At 41.8% G+C, this 18,283-nt stretch overlaps 1 protein-coding gene across 6 annotated transcripts in view; it reads right to left on the reverse strand.

Moving 5' to 3' along the window:
- Window positions 1-18,283, reverse strand: part of nlgn1 (neuroligin 1) — a 222,747-nt gene that overhangs the window by 68,447 nt on the left and 136,017 nt on the right. For all 6 annotated transcript variants that reach the window (XM_057841073.1, XM_057841071.1, XM_057841070.1 and 3 more), the window contains 2 exons: window positions 6,622-6,888; window positions 2,963-3,324 (listed from right to left, as the gene is read on the reverse strand). In XM_057841073.1, the coding sequence (XP_057697056.1) occupies window positions 2,963-3,324; window positions 6,622-6,888 (629 nt within the window). The remainder of the gene's footprint in view (window positions 1-2,962; window positions 3,325-6,621; window positions 6,889-18,283) is intronic.

An 18,283-nucleotide genomic window follows, 5' to 3' on the forward strand; every position in this document is an offset into this window, starting at 1 on the left:
TTGACCTCAACTGTTGCATGCACCAAACATCTGCTGGGAAAGCTTCATGCCAATATTACATGGGCACGGATGAAGTTTAAACCCAGCAAGTCCAGGAGTATATCCATCGTCAAGGGGAAACTCACGGACCAGAGGTTCTACATCGAGGATACTCCCATTCCGTTGGTGTCAGAGCTGCCAGTCAAGAGTCTAGGGCGATCATACAATGCATGTCTCAAAGACTCGGACCAGAACAATCAACTGAGGGAAGAAACCATCAAAGGTCTTGTCCGCATAGACAAAACCTTACTTCCTGGCAACTTGAAACTGTGGTGCCTGCCATTTCGGTTGCTCCCCCATTTAATGTGGCCACTAACAGTCTATGAGATCCCCTTGAACAAAGTCGAGAAACTGGAGAGAACAATCAGTGCATACATCAAGAAGTGGCTAGGCCTCCCACGGTGCCTCAGTAACATCGGCCTTTATGGTCATGGTGCCCTGCAATTGCCCATCTCTAGCCTCAAAGAGGAGTTTAAATGCAGCAAGGTGAGGCTGAGCATGACCTCGACAGAGTCTCAAGATGAGGTGATCCAAGCGGTGGCTCCCAAATTGGAAACTGGGAGGAAATGGATCCCATCTGAGGCTATACAGCAAGCCAAATCAGCTCTCAGACATAAAGATATTGTGGAAAGAATGGAAGAGGTGGGTTTGGACTTGGAGCTAGTCAACCCAAATGGCACAAAGCAACATCAACCCAGAGGAGAAGGCTAGTTGTTGATCAGGTTCGGCAACAAGAGGAAGCAGACAGATGTGCGACAGCAGTAGCACAGTCCAAACAGGGACAGTGGGCTAGCTGGGAAAACGTGTAGCATCGGAAACTCACATAAAAGGACCTTTGGGAAATGGAAGGAAGCCAAATCAGCTTCATCATCAGAGCCACCTATGATGTTCTTCCCACACCAAAGAACCTAAACCAATGGTTTGGAGAAGATCCTTCTTGTGCACTCTGTCAAACCCCTGCAAACCTGAGTCACATCCTTACCGGCTGCAAAACCAGTTTGTCTCAAGGCCGCTACACCTGGAGGCACAACCAGGTCCAAAGACAACTGGCAATCACCCTGGAAGAAAAGAGAAGAACAAACAATGACCTCCCTTCACCAATTCCTCATCACTCAATGACCACTCTGTTCGTAAGAGCAGGACAACTCCCAGCAAAATCATCCGCAACAGTGAAGGTAACCCTTCTGAACTCCGCCCGAGACTGGAAAATGCAGGTTGACTTAGACCAAAAACTCATCTTCCCGCCTGAGATCATTACAACCAGCTTCAGGCCGGACCTGGTCTTGTGGTCATCCTCCCAGAAAACTGTGCTCATTATTGAATTAACTGTGCCATGGGAAGCATCGGTTGGTGAAGCATATGAGCGCAAACGACTGAGGTATGCGGACATTGCAGCCGAGGCAGAGCAACGCGGCTGGCGTGCCCGGGTGCTTCCGGTTGAAGTTGGGTGCAGAGGTTTCGTTGCCACGTCCACAACCAAGCTTCTGAAAGGAATGGGAGTGAGAGGTCAGGCCTTCCGGCGGGCTGTCAAATCGTTGTCAGATGCAGCCGAACGAAGCAGCAGGTGGATATGGATTAAGAGAAAGGACCCCATCTGGGCTGCAAAATAACATTCAGGGAAAAGGCGGAGGGGGGCACACCTGGGACGCCAGATGTCGCCGTTGAGCCCTCTGGAGGTGTCGTGGGCCTATCAATGAAACACCAATGAAGGAGGGTGCCCATCTGATTACCCCAGTGAAGCCTTTGCTCCTTATCCCCCTTATCCTCCCCACACACACACACAACCAACACCAAGTGCTGATAAATCTGAGGGATTGTACCATCTAGTCCTATGAGCTCAACTGGCATTGTGAAGCCGTGATGAATCTGCAGGAAGGTATAACAAGATCTTTTGTCTAATGGCACTAAAATGTGGTGCGCACCCTTCCTTCTTCAACTAGTCTACATGTCCTTTGATTAAAAAATATATAATTTAAAAAAAAAAAAAAATACAAATTTCAATGATTTACCTTAAATCCAGCTTTTCAATTCAACTATTCATGTTTAGTATATCAAATGTAAATAATTCCGTTTCTGGTGATACAAACGACAGTCCATAAGCACATGCTGTACGCAAAAATCATGCAAAATAAATATAGCATCGCAGCAATTTTATTGTCTATAGCAATTAGAAATAGCTCCAACTCTTGGAGTCCTCAGAGTACGATGTCCTCCACCTATGATGTTTCGACTTTACGACGCCCGTGCCTCGTCTGTCATTAAGTTTCCCACAACATAGGTTCTGCCTAGCTAGTGCTTGTGCGCCAAGAGTATCTTTGATTGATATTATTGATCTCTGACTTTTTCACATTATGGCTCCAAGGTAGAAGACTGGGTCTTCTAGTGATGCTGATTCAGCCAAAAGAACAGCAATTACCATGGAAACGGAGCTTAACATTATTAAAAGGGAGAAAGGAGAGAGACATAGACGCACATCAGTAAAGACATGCTACTTCAGACCAAAGTTAAACCATCGCATGAAAATACCTAGCTCATCGGCAAATGCCATTGTGTTGAATGCTGTTTTCTGGGCTGTCCCTCAACACACCGCGTGTCTGAATGGCGGGAGATATGGTAGGGTAGTTGTGTTCCGTGCTTTCGGTTGCAAATTGAAAACACGAACTCTCCATCCACTGCTCAGCAATAATGGTAAGTATAACATCTTTTTTTTTTTTTATTTATATGTGTTTTACTTTGAAGCATTTTTCATGTAAATTTCGACTTTAGCAGTGAAATCAGACTTAAGCGGAAATTCAGGTTACGTCGCGAGCGTAGGACCGGAGCCCGGTCATAACTCGAGGACTCCTGTATTGCTAGTCGAAAACAGGTGATTTATTTCACGGACCTAGGCTATGAGAAGGAAAAAAGGATGCCAGAGACCCACCTGTTCTGTTTGACAGTGATGATAGAATGCATAGAAGTAAGTAGGCGACCCAAAGCTGGAGTGCAAATCAGCTGTGGCAACAGCGGGTGCTACCCACTGGTGATCAGTGAAAAGGGCCAGCAAGGTCTTCCTGCGTGTCTCTGGATTGTGCCTATCGGCCCAATCTGTGTACATAAACTTGATGGTTTCTCTGAGTATATCTTTACCCTCTGGATAGCCATAAAGGTCATCGACAAAGCTAGACACAGCATAGTCGAAGTCATTGGCTTGAACACCATTTTCATTGTCGACGATCAGCTCCACAAATTTGAGACCCTCACCCTGGTTCACTCCGAGCATAATGTCATAGTTAAGGAATTCACCTGTACATAAAACAGAAAAGATTGATAAGCAATAAAAAGTAGCAACATTTTGAAAAATAAATTGCAAACTTCCATTTTTTTCTGCTCATCCCGAGAGACAACAGCCTAAGCGGGGGAGCCGAGACTTCTACAGTATTTCTTTGCCCACTTTGTACACCTTCAAGGACCCTGACGGGGAATGGGACAAAAAAAAACAAAAAAACACTGCTCCTCCTGAATCTGAGATTTAATTTCAAGACAGCATCTCCTTTCCAGAACCCCTAAATAGATTTTACCAAGTAGGGTGAGAAGTGTGATCCCCCCCTGAAGTTGGGACAAATTATTCTTCCAACAACCCAGTCTCCCAATTCAGGGGAACTGTCCCCAATGTCCACATTATTGTTGAAGTAACTTGTCAACATCTGCACGCCAGCGGATGTACACACGCGCCCACCCCACACACGCACATACGAGGAAGGGCGCCTTCTGCACTGATTAGTTCTATGAAGTTTGGTCTTGCTTGCTGTGTGGGAGGGCATTGAGCAAGTGGCAGCATCTTCTGACATCGCGCACGACCAATCAGATGCCAGCCTCATCGCGGGCAGGGGAGGGAGCGGAAACAGAATCAGAGCGTTTGTCACTCACTTTCACGTGTGGCCAATCAGCAGGCAGGGGGCAAGACTGAGTTATGTCACTTCCCGTTCGCTTACTCGGTCCTACGGCTCCTGACCGAGCTTGCTGCTAACTGGACTTTCCAATCACGCAGTGAGCGAGTCAAAAAATGAAAGGAAATGACTTTGTCACATATTTGTTAATGTGGAGCCTATCATATGCTGCTCAAACAGACTAAAACACCACGCAAACCTAGCGAGCAAGGCTTAGTGTACTACTTTTTCAACAGACTCCGGTAAATATGACGACATACTATCAAATTTATAGTAGAATAAAACTCTTTTGCCAGTGGCAGGCAAGCAAAAGCTGAGCTGCGGACACGTCACGGCAGTGCATCGGGGAGAGAACAGTCAATCTATAGAGGCTTCATGGCAGCGATATTTACCTCATCTGTGCACAGGAAAATTAATATTTAGTATGATCACCATAATACTGATTTGCAATGAAACAGTACATACATGTCAATATTTGTGTTTTTTGTATTAGTTAATATTAGTGTTTTTTGTTTTTTTTTCGTGTCAGAGCGGTGGGTTTTGGTTGGTTTGACAAATTAATGTCCATCAGTCCATCATGTGCTAATCAAGCGCCCAAAAAACAACAAAAGCGGGCACGGGTGATGTAGCAATATGTCTCAGTTTTTCTTAACAGACTAATTAGAGTAGAAAGACGACATTGTAAAGAGCAAATAATTATTTTCTCGTCAGCATTTGGCGATCTGAGATGCGGGGACGACAGGGGAGCTGATTGGATTATTTATTAACACCAGTGCAAAAATGCAATTCGATCATCCTAATACTTATTTGCAATGAAACTGTTTTATATCAAAATTTGTATTGTTTTAATTTCAGAGCGACACATTTGACAAGTAGCTATTTACACTTACTAAGGGTGTAACGGTACATGTAATAGTATTGAACCGTTTCGGTACGTGGTAGTCTGTTCGGAACGAACGCGTACCGAATGAGTTTCTGACGTATTATAACCCTTACTTTTCGAGGCTGTGAGTCGATCGGGTTACAGTTTCTTTGTGTAGATTATATTTACTCCGTCTTCTCTACTATAATGAGGACCAACACGGTAGGACAGTAAGAAACGTCAACGGCACGACAACGTGGCCGCCGCGAGAACGCAGTGAAACGCGGCTGTTAGAGTGAAGACATTTTTTGTGTCACATTTTTTACAATTAATAATTTCAACAATCTCGCAACTAGCCTTTGTGGTGTTCTCTTTTACTCTCGGGCTCATGCGAAATACTGCTGCTGTGAAATTAAACTAGCTTCAAGTTGCTTCAATTTCTCGCTGCGTATCATTCCTGTAATCTTGTCGTACATGTCAGCGTTTCTTGTTTGGTAATAGCGCCTCACATTGAACTCTTTAAAAACAGCGACTGTCTCTTTGCAAATGAAGAAATAGTCCAAATTCCACCTATCCTTGAAGCGTCGGTTGTCGCAGTCAACTTTCTTTTTTTTGTTGATAGTCGCCATTTTAGAAAATTGGAAGTAAGGGGTCACATGGGGTAATGGTGTTTAGAATGCTGCTGCCTTTTAGTTGGTAAATGCGGAGCAGCATTTAGTATGTAAGCTACTTCATATGCTGGTAGCAGTACAGCCGACCAATTTATTAAGTCTGTGTGCGGGCCAGACGTTACTGATTTTATGACAGAGGCTGGGGGCCGGATGAAATTTGACCACGGGCCGCATTTGGCCCCCGGGCCGGACTTTGAACATGTCTGCTCTAAATTGTCCCTAGGTATGAGTGTGTGCGTGAATGGTACCCTGCGACTGGCTGGCAACCAGTTCAGGGTGTACCCTACCCTCTGCCCGTAGTTAGCTGGGATAGGCACCAGCACCTCCGCGACCCTCGTGAGGAAAAGCGGCATGGAAAATGAATTGATTAAAAACACAACAGAGCGTGAGGTAAATATGATGTGCTGGTCGTTCCATATTTAGAAATAAAACCGATTTATTTTTATTTGCGTGACAGCAAGTGTGCTGCGTTGGCTGGTAGCAGCAATATTGTATATGGTAAATGTGATCAAGATTAACCTAAGAAAGTCCGTGCGCCCCTGACCCCAAACCCCCCCTACCCCTTCAAAAGGAAAATGTTTCACCATGTCCTAAATTGAAATGCAAGCACGAGCCATGACTTTGATCCTATAGAAATACAACAGACACCGCGGAAGTTCTCCCTCGCTATTGCAACAGCGGGCGGGAGACGAGGCTGGGAAAACAGAATATCGTCTGTCACTCACTTCTGAAACTATGACGAGTGGTCAATGAGGAGCCTGTGTGCAAGAGAGGGAGGGACCAAGCAATGTCACTTCCCGTTCAGTTATATTGCTTAGCGGTCTTTGGTGATTCGTTTGGTAACGTCGCTTGCCGTTCACTAACCAAACGGTTCATTTGGGTGGAAGATGGGGGGTGTCAGGGGGTAGAACGAGTCTTTTTACTGAACGAACCGGAATAGATTTGTTTCCTCAAGTGAACGACATATCCCGTCACTAGTTTGTGGGCTCTATCTAACCTTTTCTCCAAAACATCTCTCCTTAGCAGTTCCAATGATGGAATATTTGTTTGTCCTATCCAATCTTGTATCTAAATATCAAGCACACACTGTAGTTAAGTTCATTAATTTTTGTCCTTGTACCTTGTTCCATCAGTATCTGAGGGTCATCGGGGATGACATCACCATCAATAACAGGTCCAAAAGCAATGTGGTATCGTGCTGGCTGGATATCTTGATTGACCAACTCTTTGTAATGTTTTCTCTGAAGACACATCACAAGCTCGACTGTGTCTTCGAGATTACAGCCAACTTTACGGGCCAGCATTCTGGCATACTTAGCTGGCTGAAAGCTCACGGCCCAGCTCGACAGTGCTGTCCCACTCTGGGTGATGGCTCTTTGAAACAGACCTAAACACGTTTGAAGCAAAGAAAACAAAGGAGGGCAATTATTTTGATAGTCATTAAAATGACATGAACGTGAGAGAACTAGAGTGGCACCTCTACCTACGAAATTAATTGGTTCTGGTTCTGAAAAAAATGAAAAAGTATATGTAAATGCCCTAATCCGTTTCAAACCCCTCAAAATTCAGACATAAATATTTTATAAAGCATAAAAATACATCAAAACATATAAGAGATCCATTTTACTAATAGATTATTTCACAATAACAATAAAATGAGAATTGTGCATTATGTAAAAAAGAAAGAATAAAGAATTATACACTCACATAAAGCTGTCGGAACACAAAGGGAGAACAGAGAGGACGCTGGGATACACACATACTGTCAAGGTCTTTCTTAGCCAATTGGATGGCAGGAAGACGCTAGGCAATCACCAATGGCAGAGCAGCTCTAAGTATGTTACGTTCGGTAAACTCTGGGAGCTGCGAGTAGTAAGGATGCAACAATACTTGGTTTTATATTGAACCGTACGATACGCCCTCTTCGATTCAATTCGCAATAATATTCGATCCAATTGAAAAAGCTCTCAAAATGTATTTTCCGAACTTTTTTTGTGGTCTCTCTCGCTATAATGTCCGGCGCATCTTTGCCTTGTAAAAAAAGCTATGAGAAGCTACCTCCCCGTTAGCAGCCCCCCCTCTACTCCTCACCCAAACTGCCTGAAGTGCTGGAGCCGTGGCACACTAGGATCATTGCTCGTGAGGAAAGACAGAAGCTTAAGGCGGCGGCTTGCCGGCTTTGACGTTGTTGTGTGGCAGCATTTTGGGTTTGCTGATACGCTATAGCCGCTCGTACATATTTAACAAAAACTGTCTGTACGGATATGTACAGTAATGCCCGCCAATGTATTGTTGCCGACTTGGCTACTACAAATTGCCTGGTTTGACACCGGACAGCTTAACACCCTGGGACACAGAGAGCTAACTCACGGTTACATGATGAACAATGAGGCGCAAATTAAGAGTGCTGTATTTAAAACTTGTCCTGTTTATGAAAGTCCATTGTCAAATGCTGGTGCTGTGCAGTAATGAGCAGACGTGACTTCTGTGGCGTTTGTTAACTTTTTTAATGCTCCGACAACACTCGCACGCACACACTAGATATCATCAAATAGCAGCCTAGATGTGCTACGTTAGTTCCCCCCAAGTCCCATGCCATTGGCTGCGTGAGCCCAGAGTGATCATGGGACGCGTAGTCAATATATTACATCGATGAATTAAAAACCACCGTGACTGATTGGAAGATAAGCAGGCCAAATCAATCCATCCCAGTATTGCAAATATTTTTAATTCAGTATGTAACACAGATGGACTTGGACCACAAATAGGATGTTTTGCTCATTTGGTAAACATAGCTGCTAAGAGAGTTGTAGCAATCAACACTGTGCCCCGCCTCACTTTACAAACAGTAAAGATTGTTCTCAGCGCTTTTGTACAAAATTTCTTCAGCTCAGTAAGAAGTAAGCACACAAATATCATGCACTAAAATGCGTGTTTATATGATGGCATTGTTATTTTTGCTTTTTAGCAACAAAAAAAAAAAAAATTATAATAACACTTGTATATTTTGTTTCAGAGCATTAAATGAATTTCATTCGAATCGAAAATCGTGTCCCTCGTATCGAAAATCGTACCGAACCATGACTTAAATGTATCGTTGCATCCCTAGCGAGTAGCAGCCCAACCTGTATTTTTGCCTTTTGTATCCTGAAATTTCTTTCATAACAAGAGGCAATATTTTCCCGTTGAGGCGTGTGTTAAACTAAAAATTTCTTTTGTAGAGACATTCGTAAGTAGAGGTACCACTGTATATTCAATATACAGTATCTTTTGCACACATTAGAAAGACTGGATATTACTTACCTGAGTTGGAATGAGCTTTGTGCATTAACTACATGGCTGCCATTGACGGCGCAAGACGTCCAATTCATTTTGACTGGGAGAAGCTGGCAGTGAACAATTGCTTCCAACCCCTCCCAGTCAACAAGGATTGGATGTCTATTCAGATTAATTGGACGTCTATCATTTTCAATGGCATCCAATGAGTTAATAGAGAATTCTAAATAGCTCTCAACAGGACAAAGTTCAATTGCCAAACAAAACTCCTGAAAGAATTGAAATAATAATACGATTGCAGAAAGTGATTCAGCAAAAAGAAATCTCTGCATTATTTTTGTCAACTCTTTCTTTTTAGTTGCACATTAAAAGGCCTGTTTACACTCAACTTTGCAGCAACCAGCATGCCGTCGGCAAACACATTCATTGTGTTTGCATCAGGGGGCAGTGCCCGCCCAAAGAATGTTGCTGGGAATTTTAGGTGGTGTAGCAGGGCACGTGTAAATCCGTACAATCACAATAAAAAACACAATAACAGAAACCTTTTTTTCAAGGATGGTGATGCTGTGATATCAGAAAACGCGCCCAATAGGCAAAGGGTTTTATTGCTAATTTGGCAAACATATTCTCAAGTGATGCATAAAGAAAAATAAGGAAATATTTAATAAATGCGATTTCTTAGCGTTTCTCGAGCTGTGGGATACTTGAAGAGGGTCTGTTAAACTCCAATCATGTCTTGAGAAGGTAAGAGTGGAACTGTAGCTCACAAAGGAAATCCAGCTCTCAACAAACATGGGCGTAACTGAGACCAGTTACTGCTATCTACTATTTGCTGTAATGGAAGTACCTCAGACATCCACGGGTTTTTCACCCTTTGATTTGCTTTTGTTCCACAAGCCCAGGGTTCTGCTGGACATTGCCAAGGAAAGCTGGGAGGAGCAACCGCTCACACCAAACCACGGTTGAACGGATGAAAGAACGGATGTCTGCATATGATGACTATAGTGAAATAACACATGCAGAAAGCTCAGAGAGAACAGAGGGATACGTATAATTGTTAGGTTTTGTGTTTGGTTTCTCCTAGTGTGACTTGTCCCTGTGATTACCCATTGCTCTCACCTGTGTGTGTTTTCCCAGTGTATCCTGCAATCTGCATCCACCTGTGTTACCCAGCTGTTCCTCGTCTCGTTACCCCTTGTCTGCGTATATAATGACCCAGTTTCTTGTCACTCCTTGTTGCGTCATTGTCTATGTCTGTCCTTGCCAAAGTCAAGACCCGTCCAAGCCCTCGCGTACCTGTCCATCCGTTTACGTACGTTTTGTTGATCCATAGTCCTTTTGTTTAAACTTTGTGATTTTTGTTAGTTATTATTAAAACGTTTTTTTGAGTTCACTGCCTCCTGCCTTGCATTTTTGTTTCACTGCTTTTGGGTCCACACAACCTGCCTTCCCGCGCATTCCCTGACAATAATGGAACAGCCCAACCTTGGAAATTCCAACCTGAATATCAAATTCTTGTGTTGGTCCCCACCATAGATTGCAAGTTATTCGCTACTTGGCAGGTTCATTGTGAGATAATCGAAAAGGTAGGGGAAGTAAATTACAAGAGGAGACAACTGGGCAAGCGGAAAGGTGAACGAATTTACCATGTCAATCCCTGAAAATGGAGTGAATAGGCCTGTCGCGATAACAAATTTTAGTGGGCGATAAATTCACTCATAAATTATTGCGATACGCGATATTATTGCGCCCCCCCCCCCCCAATTTTTTTAACCAATTTACAATAACACAGAATACAGTATATGTTAATAACACTAAGTAATATTAAAGGTCAACTGAAGAGCTTTCCGGATTTTGGTGTAATTTTATGAATATAAACTTTGGATGAGTTCGTCAAAACAACCACGACATTATCAACACATAATTGCAAGGATAATTTGCTTTTTTTTTTTTTAGTTTTTTTGCACTCCGTTAAATGTCCCTTCCCAAACCCAGAAGTGTGACGTAAATTCCCCGACGCAACAGAAGACTTGTACTCACAGCCAGGGGTGGACTGGAACTAAAAAGCAGCCCTGGACTTTGACTCAGCCCAGCCCACAAGAATCGCTGTACACAGACCCTCTAGGGGGATCCGGGAGCATGCCCCCCGGGAGAATTTGTAAAAATGTTTTATTGTAAAATGCATCAATTTCGTTCACTTTGAGAGAAAAATTAAGAAAATATGTCTAGACTGTGACTATCTGACTTGGGGCACGCAAAGTACTGCAAGGCTGAACTGGAGTTGGATTCGTCTTCTGCCCTAGCTCTATAATCAAGCTGAATAAACAAATAAAATAATTTATTTTTTAAAGCAAGTTTTATGTATCCAATTGATTATAATAACACCTGTTCCCTGTGTCAATAAAATGACTTCATTGTTTATGCCATAATTAATCTTGCCACACAAATAATAAATTTCAATGAAAATACAATAAACATTTCAAGACAATGCCGTATACATAACCTTCATTGGAAAGTATTAACCAGAAAACAAAACATATATAAATGATTTAAAATATATATCATATCAATCAAATTTTATTTTCCAGCTGTTGCTGTAAACCTTCTAGTAATTACCCTTCCAAGAGTATGCCTGTGTCGTCAGGAGATCCCAGACGTGAGAGCCAAACTTGAGGAGGCTGAAGCACTGACAGGGGCATGAATTACATAAATAAAACCATAAATTGTAAACAACATTGACATATTTTGTTGACTGTTTAATGTATTCTATTGGTATATAATATATTATACTTATATTAAATTCTGAAACAATATTCAATTGGCCACAATAATAAGTGATACCAGATTTATGTTGAATCAGCATCAGTTTTTGCTGTCAGATTGTGACACAACATAGAAAGCTAAGTTATACAAAGCAAACAATGGCACACATCAAAGAACAAGCAACACAAAGTTAGGATAGCAACGGACTAGCGCAACATTGAAAAAGACTGCAAAAGACTAAGAAGCAGTTTAGAGAGGGAAATATGTATTTACTCTTTTCTGTAGCATTAAGTGTTCTCTATACAAAGATAAATCCTTATTATTAAAATATGAAGGTGTTGAGGTGTTTGCACCTCAATGTTGCATTCGTAGGAAGAATTGATGGAGAATAAGTTGTCTTTGAGCCAAAACTTCGCGTGTTTAATTTCTACTGACATGCGGATACATCCTCTCTCATTGCTGTCTTCACAGGCAATCCCACAAATCAAAGTAATCAAAGTCAAACAAAAAGAAGTAATAAAAGTAGCACTTTAGACAATTAAGTCCCATCCTGCCATCTTGTGGCGAAAAGATAATATGTCAATAATAACAAGCAATCGGAACATTATTTCAACATCAACTGAGGACACATCCATAAATACATAACATTTCTCTCAACACCCCCACTTGTCCTCATGTTGATGCCCTTCTAAACAAACAAATGAACTTTTACATCTCAAATTCCAAAAATAACACTGTCAAATTTCTTCAATTTTAACTTTGTTACAGGTTTTGTCATGATATCAGCTATCATGTCATCCGTTGGACAATACATCAATGTTACTCTTCCCTGATTCACAGTAGATCTAATAAAATGATATTTTATGTCTACATGCTTGCATCTCTGTCTGTTAACAGGATTTTTGGCAAGAGCGATTATCCCTTGGTTGTCATCGTGTACAGTTGTTGGAGTATACTGATAATGATCAATGCTACCTAGTAGTTGCTCTAAATATAGGCATTCTTGTATGGTTGAAGCCAGTGCCATAGCTTCACAGCTTCACAGGTAGATAGTGCGAATGTAGGTTGTTTCTTTGTTTTCCAAGAAATTGGAGAACTATTCTTGCTCAAGAAAACACAGTATCCTGAAGTACTGCGCCTGTCGCTAGTATCAGCTGCCCAGTCAGCATCACTATATGCCTGTATACCAAGTTTTGCATTGTCGTCTCTTTTGAAACTAAGGCTCTTTTCGGAAGTACCTTTTCGGTATCGTAAGACATGTTTCACAGTAGCCCTCTGCTCCTGTGTGGGTTCACTAAAGTACTGTGATAACCTGCTTACAACATAGCTAAAGTCTGGTCTTGTGCCAACCATAGCTATTCCCATTTTCTGGTAAAATCCTTTAGCCACAAATCGTGCTTTGTACTTGTCTCTTCCATTGCCATCCTTTTTGAGCGCATAAACCCATTTACCCCCCACTATTTTCTTGCCTTTCGGCAGTGTTGTCAAGGTAAATGTTTTATTTTCGTTTAGTGACTGAATTTCTTCATCCATGGCTTTTGAATGATCTTTTGAGTTATTTGAACTCATGGCCTCCTCATATGTCTGAGGTATACCAATTACCATCTTGTAGCAGTAGTCTACAGTGGTATGAACTCCATCACTATCTCTGACTTCTGTTACGAAGTCTTCTAAATGACTCGGTCTTCTCCTCTCTCTTGAGGGATACCTTCTACTCTCAAGTTCACAATTTTGTCACCTCCTTTGGACTCTCACTATGTGCACTTGGTTCTACAGGATCTTCAGTTCTGTTTTTGACCTCTACACTTGCTCGATCAGCCCTTGGCAAGCCCATCATGTTGTATTCTTCATCTTGATCCATGTCACATGTCTGTGTCTGTTTGTTTATGACCTCCTTGTTCACAAACTTTACCAGCCTATGTTTTTGTACTTTCTTTGTGTCTGGATAGTAGACTAGATATGCTGGACTGTTTTTGTCATAGCCAACAAACTGTCCTTGGCCACACTTAGAATCCAATTTTCCCTTGTCTTGTTTGTATGGGTAACATACAGACCCAAATTTTTGCATTCTGGAAATATTTGGTTTCTTGTTTGTCAACATCTGGTAAGGAGTTTGCCCTGTACGTCTATTATAACATCTGTTGCGTACCATTGCTGCAGTTTGTACTGCATAGTGCCATAGGTATTTTGGTAGCCCACTTTCGGCTAACATGCACCTACAAATTTCAAATAGTGTACGCCATCCTTTTCAGCTGTCCCGTTCTGGTGTGGGGAATACAGTGCTGATGTTTCATGTCTTATTTCACTTTTTCTCAACAATGTAAGGAACTCATTGCAAGTATATTCAGTCCCGTTACCAGATCGGATGCACCTTACTTTCCCATAGGGAGCTATATCTGCGAGAATTTTTTCTGTTGATACAACAGTGTCACTTTTCTTTTTCAGGAAATATTTGAAAATTGCACCAGAGTAATCATCTGTGAATAACTGCACATATTTGTAACCATCAATCGATTCTGGATTTATAGGACCCGCAAGATCTGAGTGTACCAATTTTAAGGGTTTATCTGCTCGAGTATCTGGGTCTCTATTTCGAGTCTGGATAAATTTTCCTGGTATGCATATCTCACACATTTGTTCAGGTCTTGTTTCTTTTCCCTTAATCTGCATTCCATCAACTACTTTCTGTAATTTGAGCACATCCTCATAATTACAGTGGCCTAATATTTGGTGCCATGTGTGGATATCATAACATGCATTGCACTTGTCAGACTCACCATTTGTATGGAAAAAGTACAGCTTGCCATACACATGATTATTGAATTTTGTATCGTCTTTGGTTATCAGTGTGTCTTCACCATCTTTGAAAAGTACCGTGGCTCCACTCGATGTTGCTGCTTTCACCGAAAAAATGTCTTGTGGGTACGATGGTATGAAGAGTGCATTTCTGAGTGTTGCCTTGCGCTGCTGTCCTTTGTTGTCAATCAGGTAGCACTCTGCATCTCCTCTTTTTAGTGCGACTCCACTGCACTGTGTACCATCTGCCAACTCGACACTGTGGTTCTCTGGTTTGAACGTCTCCTCGAAGCTTTTGAACTTGGTCACGTCAATGATGATATCAGATGTCGCTCCCGTGTCCACCATCAGGCCTCGTTCCCGGGTGCTGTGTGTATCCTGCCGCCTGGTGTCGGGCTGTTCATCTCTCACCTTGAACGCGAAGTCAGGATCTCCATCTTCAGCGATTCTCGCTCCGTCAGGTTTGTCCTTGCGTCTACAAGTGGTGTCTTTGTGCGAGTCAGTTTTGCAATGACTACACCATGTCTTTTGTCGACATGATTTTGCACGGTGGCCTTTGATCCCACATTTGAAGCACACCAACTCTGTGTTGTCTTTGATCCGGTCCCGAGCGTTTGCTCTTGTGGTTTGCTTTGAAGCTCTTGCTTGAGTCTTCATCACTTTGTCTCTTGATTCTGCGGCATTTAATTTTTCCGTTTCTTCAAAACTTCGGAGTTTGGGTTTGAATTCTGTAAATGTCATGTTCTCATCGGAATGCGCCACATGAACTGCAAATGGCTTGTAACTTTCTGGCAGCCCCTTCAAAACCATTGCGATAAGTAGACCATCTCCCATTGTTTCACCTGCATTTCTCAATGCTGTGATGGCGGTCTCAGCACTTATTATGTAGTCCAATATGCTTTCTTCGTTTCCCTTTTGAAGAGATGTTAGCATGGTGTACAAATTTATAATCCTGGGTTTTCCCTTCCCAGCATAATACTCTCATAATGTTTTCAGAGCTTCCATCATTTGGCGCATCTCTCATTATTAACGAGAGGCTTTTATCATCAAGAAGTTGTATTATTTCAGCATAGGCGTCCGCATTTTTCATTTCATCATTTTCTCTCGCGGCTTCAGTGGTTGGTCCTACCAGCACTGTGTTCTTTAGCCCGATTAGATGAAAATGTCCCAACATTTTAGTTTCCCAGAGTTCATATCTAGCTTCATCTCCGTCAAATGCCAGTCGAGGTACCCTACTTGTTCCTCGTGGATCCATGTTGCTTGTTAGCTTTTTCCGCTAATCAGCAGTCCGTGAGCACGCTGTCCTTCGCGACCTTCTACACGGTGGAAACTGACTTTACCTTCGAATGACTCCTGGGCCCATAACCTGTTGAAGTGGTTGCAGCTCAACGTTGCATTCGTAGGAAGAATTGAAGGAGAATAAATTGTCTTTTAGCCAAAACTTGGCGTGTTTAATTTCCACTGACATGCGGATACATCCTCTCTCATTGCTGTCTTCCCAGGCAATCCCACAAATCAAAGTAATCAAAGTCAAACAAAAAGAAGTAATAAAAGTAGCACTTAAGACAATTAAGTCCCATCCTGCCATCTTGTGGCGAAAAGATAATATGTCAATAATAACAAGCAATAGGAACATTATTTTAACATCAACTGAGGACACATCCATAAATACATACCATTTCTCTCAACAGAAGGTAAGTAGATTTTTCTTTTAAAAATGTGTACTGTATATATGACTACTTTATGATTTCATTTCATCAAAATTTGCTACATTTATTTCTCCTAAGTTATTGTCATCTGATGTCGCAGACGGAAGAAATTCAGTATCTGGCAGGCCTCATAGAATCTCTTCAGTCGTCATCGCTGGACTTGCATCACTTGTGTCATCATATGACTTGACCCACTCTCTTGATTTTGGGAAACTGGGTGGCAACTGACTTGCAACGATTTTTTCATCGTGTTGAGGGTAATTTTTTATGTTTGGCTTCCTGGGAAAAAAAAATCACAGCAGCATGAAAATATTGGATGAATCCTAATTTTAATTTAGTATTTTTTAATAATAATTTCTTGGTGATCAAATAATAATGCCCCAGTCAAAGCAGCATCTATTTGATGCTATTGTTTCCTCTTCAAATAGGAAGACCTTGATGTTGATGCTGTAGTATAATAGTCATTGTTTTATTGAGATGTATTTGGTACATTAGGGCCTGGCAGGTGGATTGTTTTATATACAGTTGTGGTCAAAAGTTTACATACACTTGTGAAGAACATAATGTCATGGCTCTCTTGAGTTTCCAGTTATTTCTACAACTCTGATTTTTCTCTGATAGAGTGATTGGAACAGATACTTCTTTGTCACAAAAAACATTCATGAAGTTTGGTTCTTTGATGACTTTATTATGGGTGAACAGAAAAAAAAGTGATCAAATCTGCTGGGTCAAAAATATACATACAGCAGCACTAATATTTGGTAACATGTCCCTTGGCCATTTTCACTTCAATTAGGCGCTTTTGGTAGCCATCCACAAGCTTCTGGCAAGCTTCTGGTTGAATCTTTGACCACTCCTCTTGACAGAATTGGTGCAGTTCAGTTAAATTTGATGGCTTTCTGACATGGACTTGTTTCTTCAGCATTGTCCACAAGTTCTCAATGGGGTTTAAGTCAGGACTTTGGGAAGGCCATTCGAAAACCTTAATTCTAGCCTGATTTAGCCATTCCATTACCACTTTTGATGTATGTTTGGGGTCATTGTCCTGTTGGAACACCCAACTGCGCCCAAGACCCAATCTTCGGGCTGATGACGTTAGGTTATCTTGAAGAATTTGAAGGTAATCCTCCTTCTTCATTATCCCATTTACTCTCTGTAAAGCACCAGTTCCATTGGCAGCAAAACAGCCCCACAGCATAATACTACCACCACCGTGCTTGACGGTAGGCATGGTGTACTTGGGGTTAAAGGCCTCACCTTTTCTCCTCCAAACATATTGCTGGGCATTGTGGCCAAACAGCTCGATTTTTGTTTTGTCTGACCACAGAACTTTCCTCCAGAAGGTCTTATCTTTGTCCATGTGATCAGCAGCAAACTTCAGTCAAGCCTTAAGGTGCCGGTTTTGGAGCAAGGGCTTCCTTCTTGCACGGCAGCCTCTCAGTCCATGGAGATTCAAAACACGCTTGACTGTGGACAATGACACCTGTGTTCCAGCAGCTTCTAATTCTTGGCAGATCTGCTTTTTGGTGATTCTCGGTTGAATCTTCACCCTCCTGACCAATTTTCTCTCAGCAGCAGGTGATAGCTTGCGTTTTCTTCCTGATCGTGGCAGTGACAAAACAGTGCCATGCACTTTATACTTACAGACAATTGTTTGCACTGTTGCTCTTGGGACCTGCAGCTGCTTTGACATGGCTCCAAGTGACTTTCCTGACTTGTTCAAGTCAATGATTCGCCAAAATTGCTAATTTGTGTTGCTGTATGTATATTTTTGACCCAGCAGATTTGATCACTTTTTCTGTTAACCCATAATAAAGTCATAAAAGAACCAAACTTCATGAATGTTTTTTGTGACAAAGACGTATCTGTTCCAATCACTCTATCGGAGAAAAATCAGAGTTGTAGAAATAACTGGAAACTCAAGAGAGCCATGACATTATGTTCTTCACAAGTATATGTAAACTTTTGACTGCAACTGTATAGGCTTTATATTTACCCTGTGACAGGCCAAAAAACAACGAGCCAAGGACCTACTGGACTGTCTCAGAAAATTAGAATACACAATATTCTAATTTTTTGAGACAGTCCTGTGTATATATACAGGACTGTCTCAGGAAATTAGAATACACAATATTCTAATTTCCTGAGACAGACAGGAAATTAGAATACACAATATTCTAATTTCCTGAGACAGACAGGAAATTAGAATATTGTGTATTCTAATTTCCTGAGACAGTC

The sequence above is a fragment of the Corythoichthys intestinalis genome, chromosome 7 (genome assembly GCF_030265065.1).
Source record: "Corythoichthys intestinalis isolate RoL2023-P3 chromosome 7, ASM3026506v1, whole genome shotgun sequence".
Classification (NCBI taxonomy): Eukaryota; Metazoa; Chordata; class Actinopteri; order Syngnathiformes; family Syngnathidae; genus Corythoichthys; species Corythoichthys intestinalis.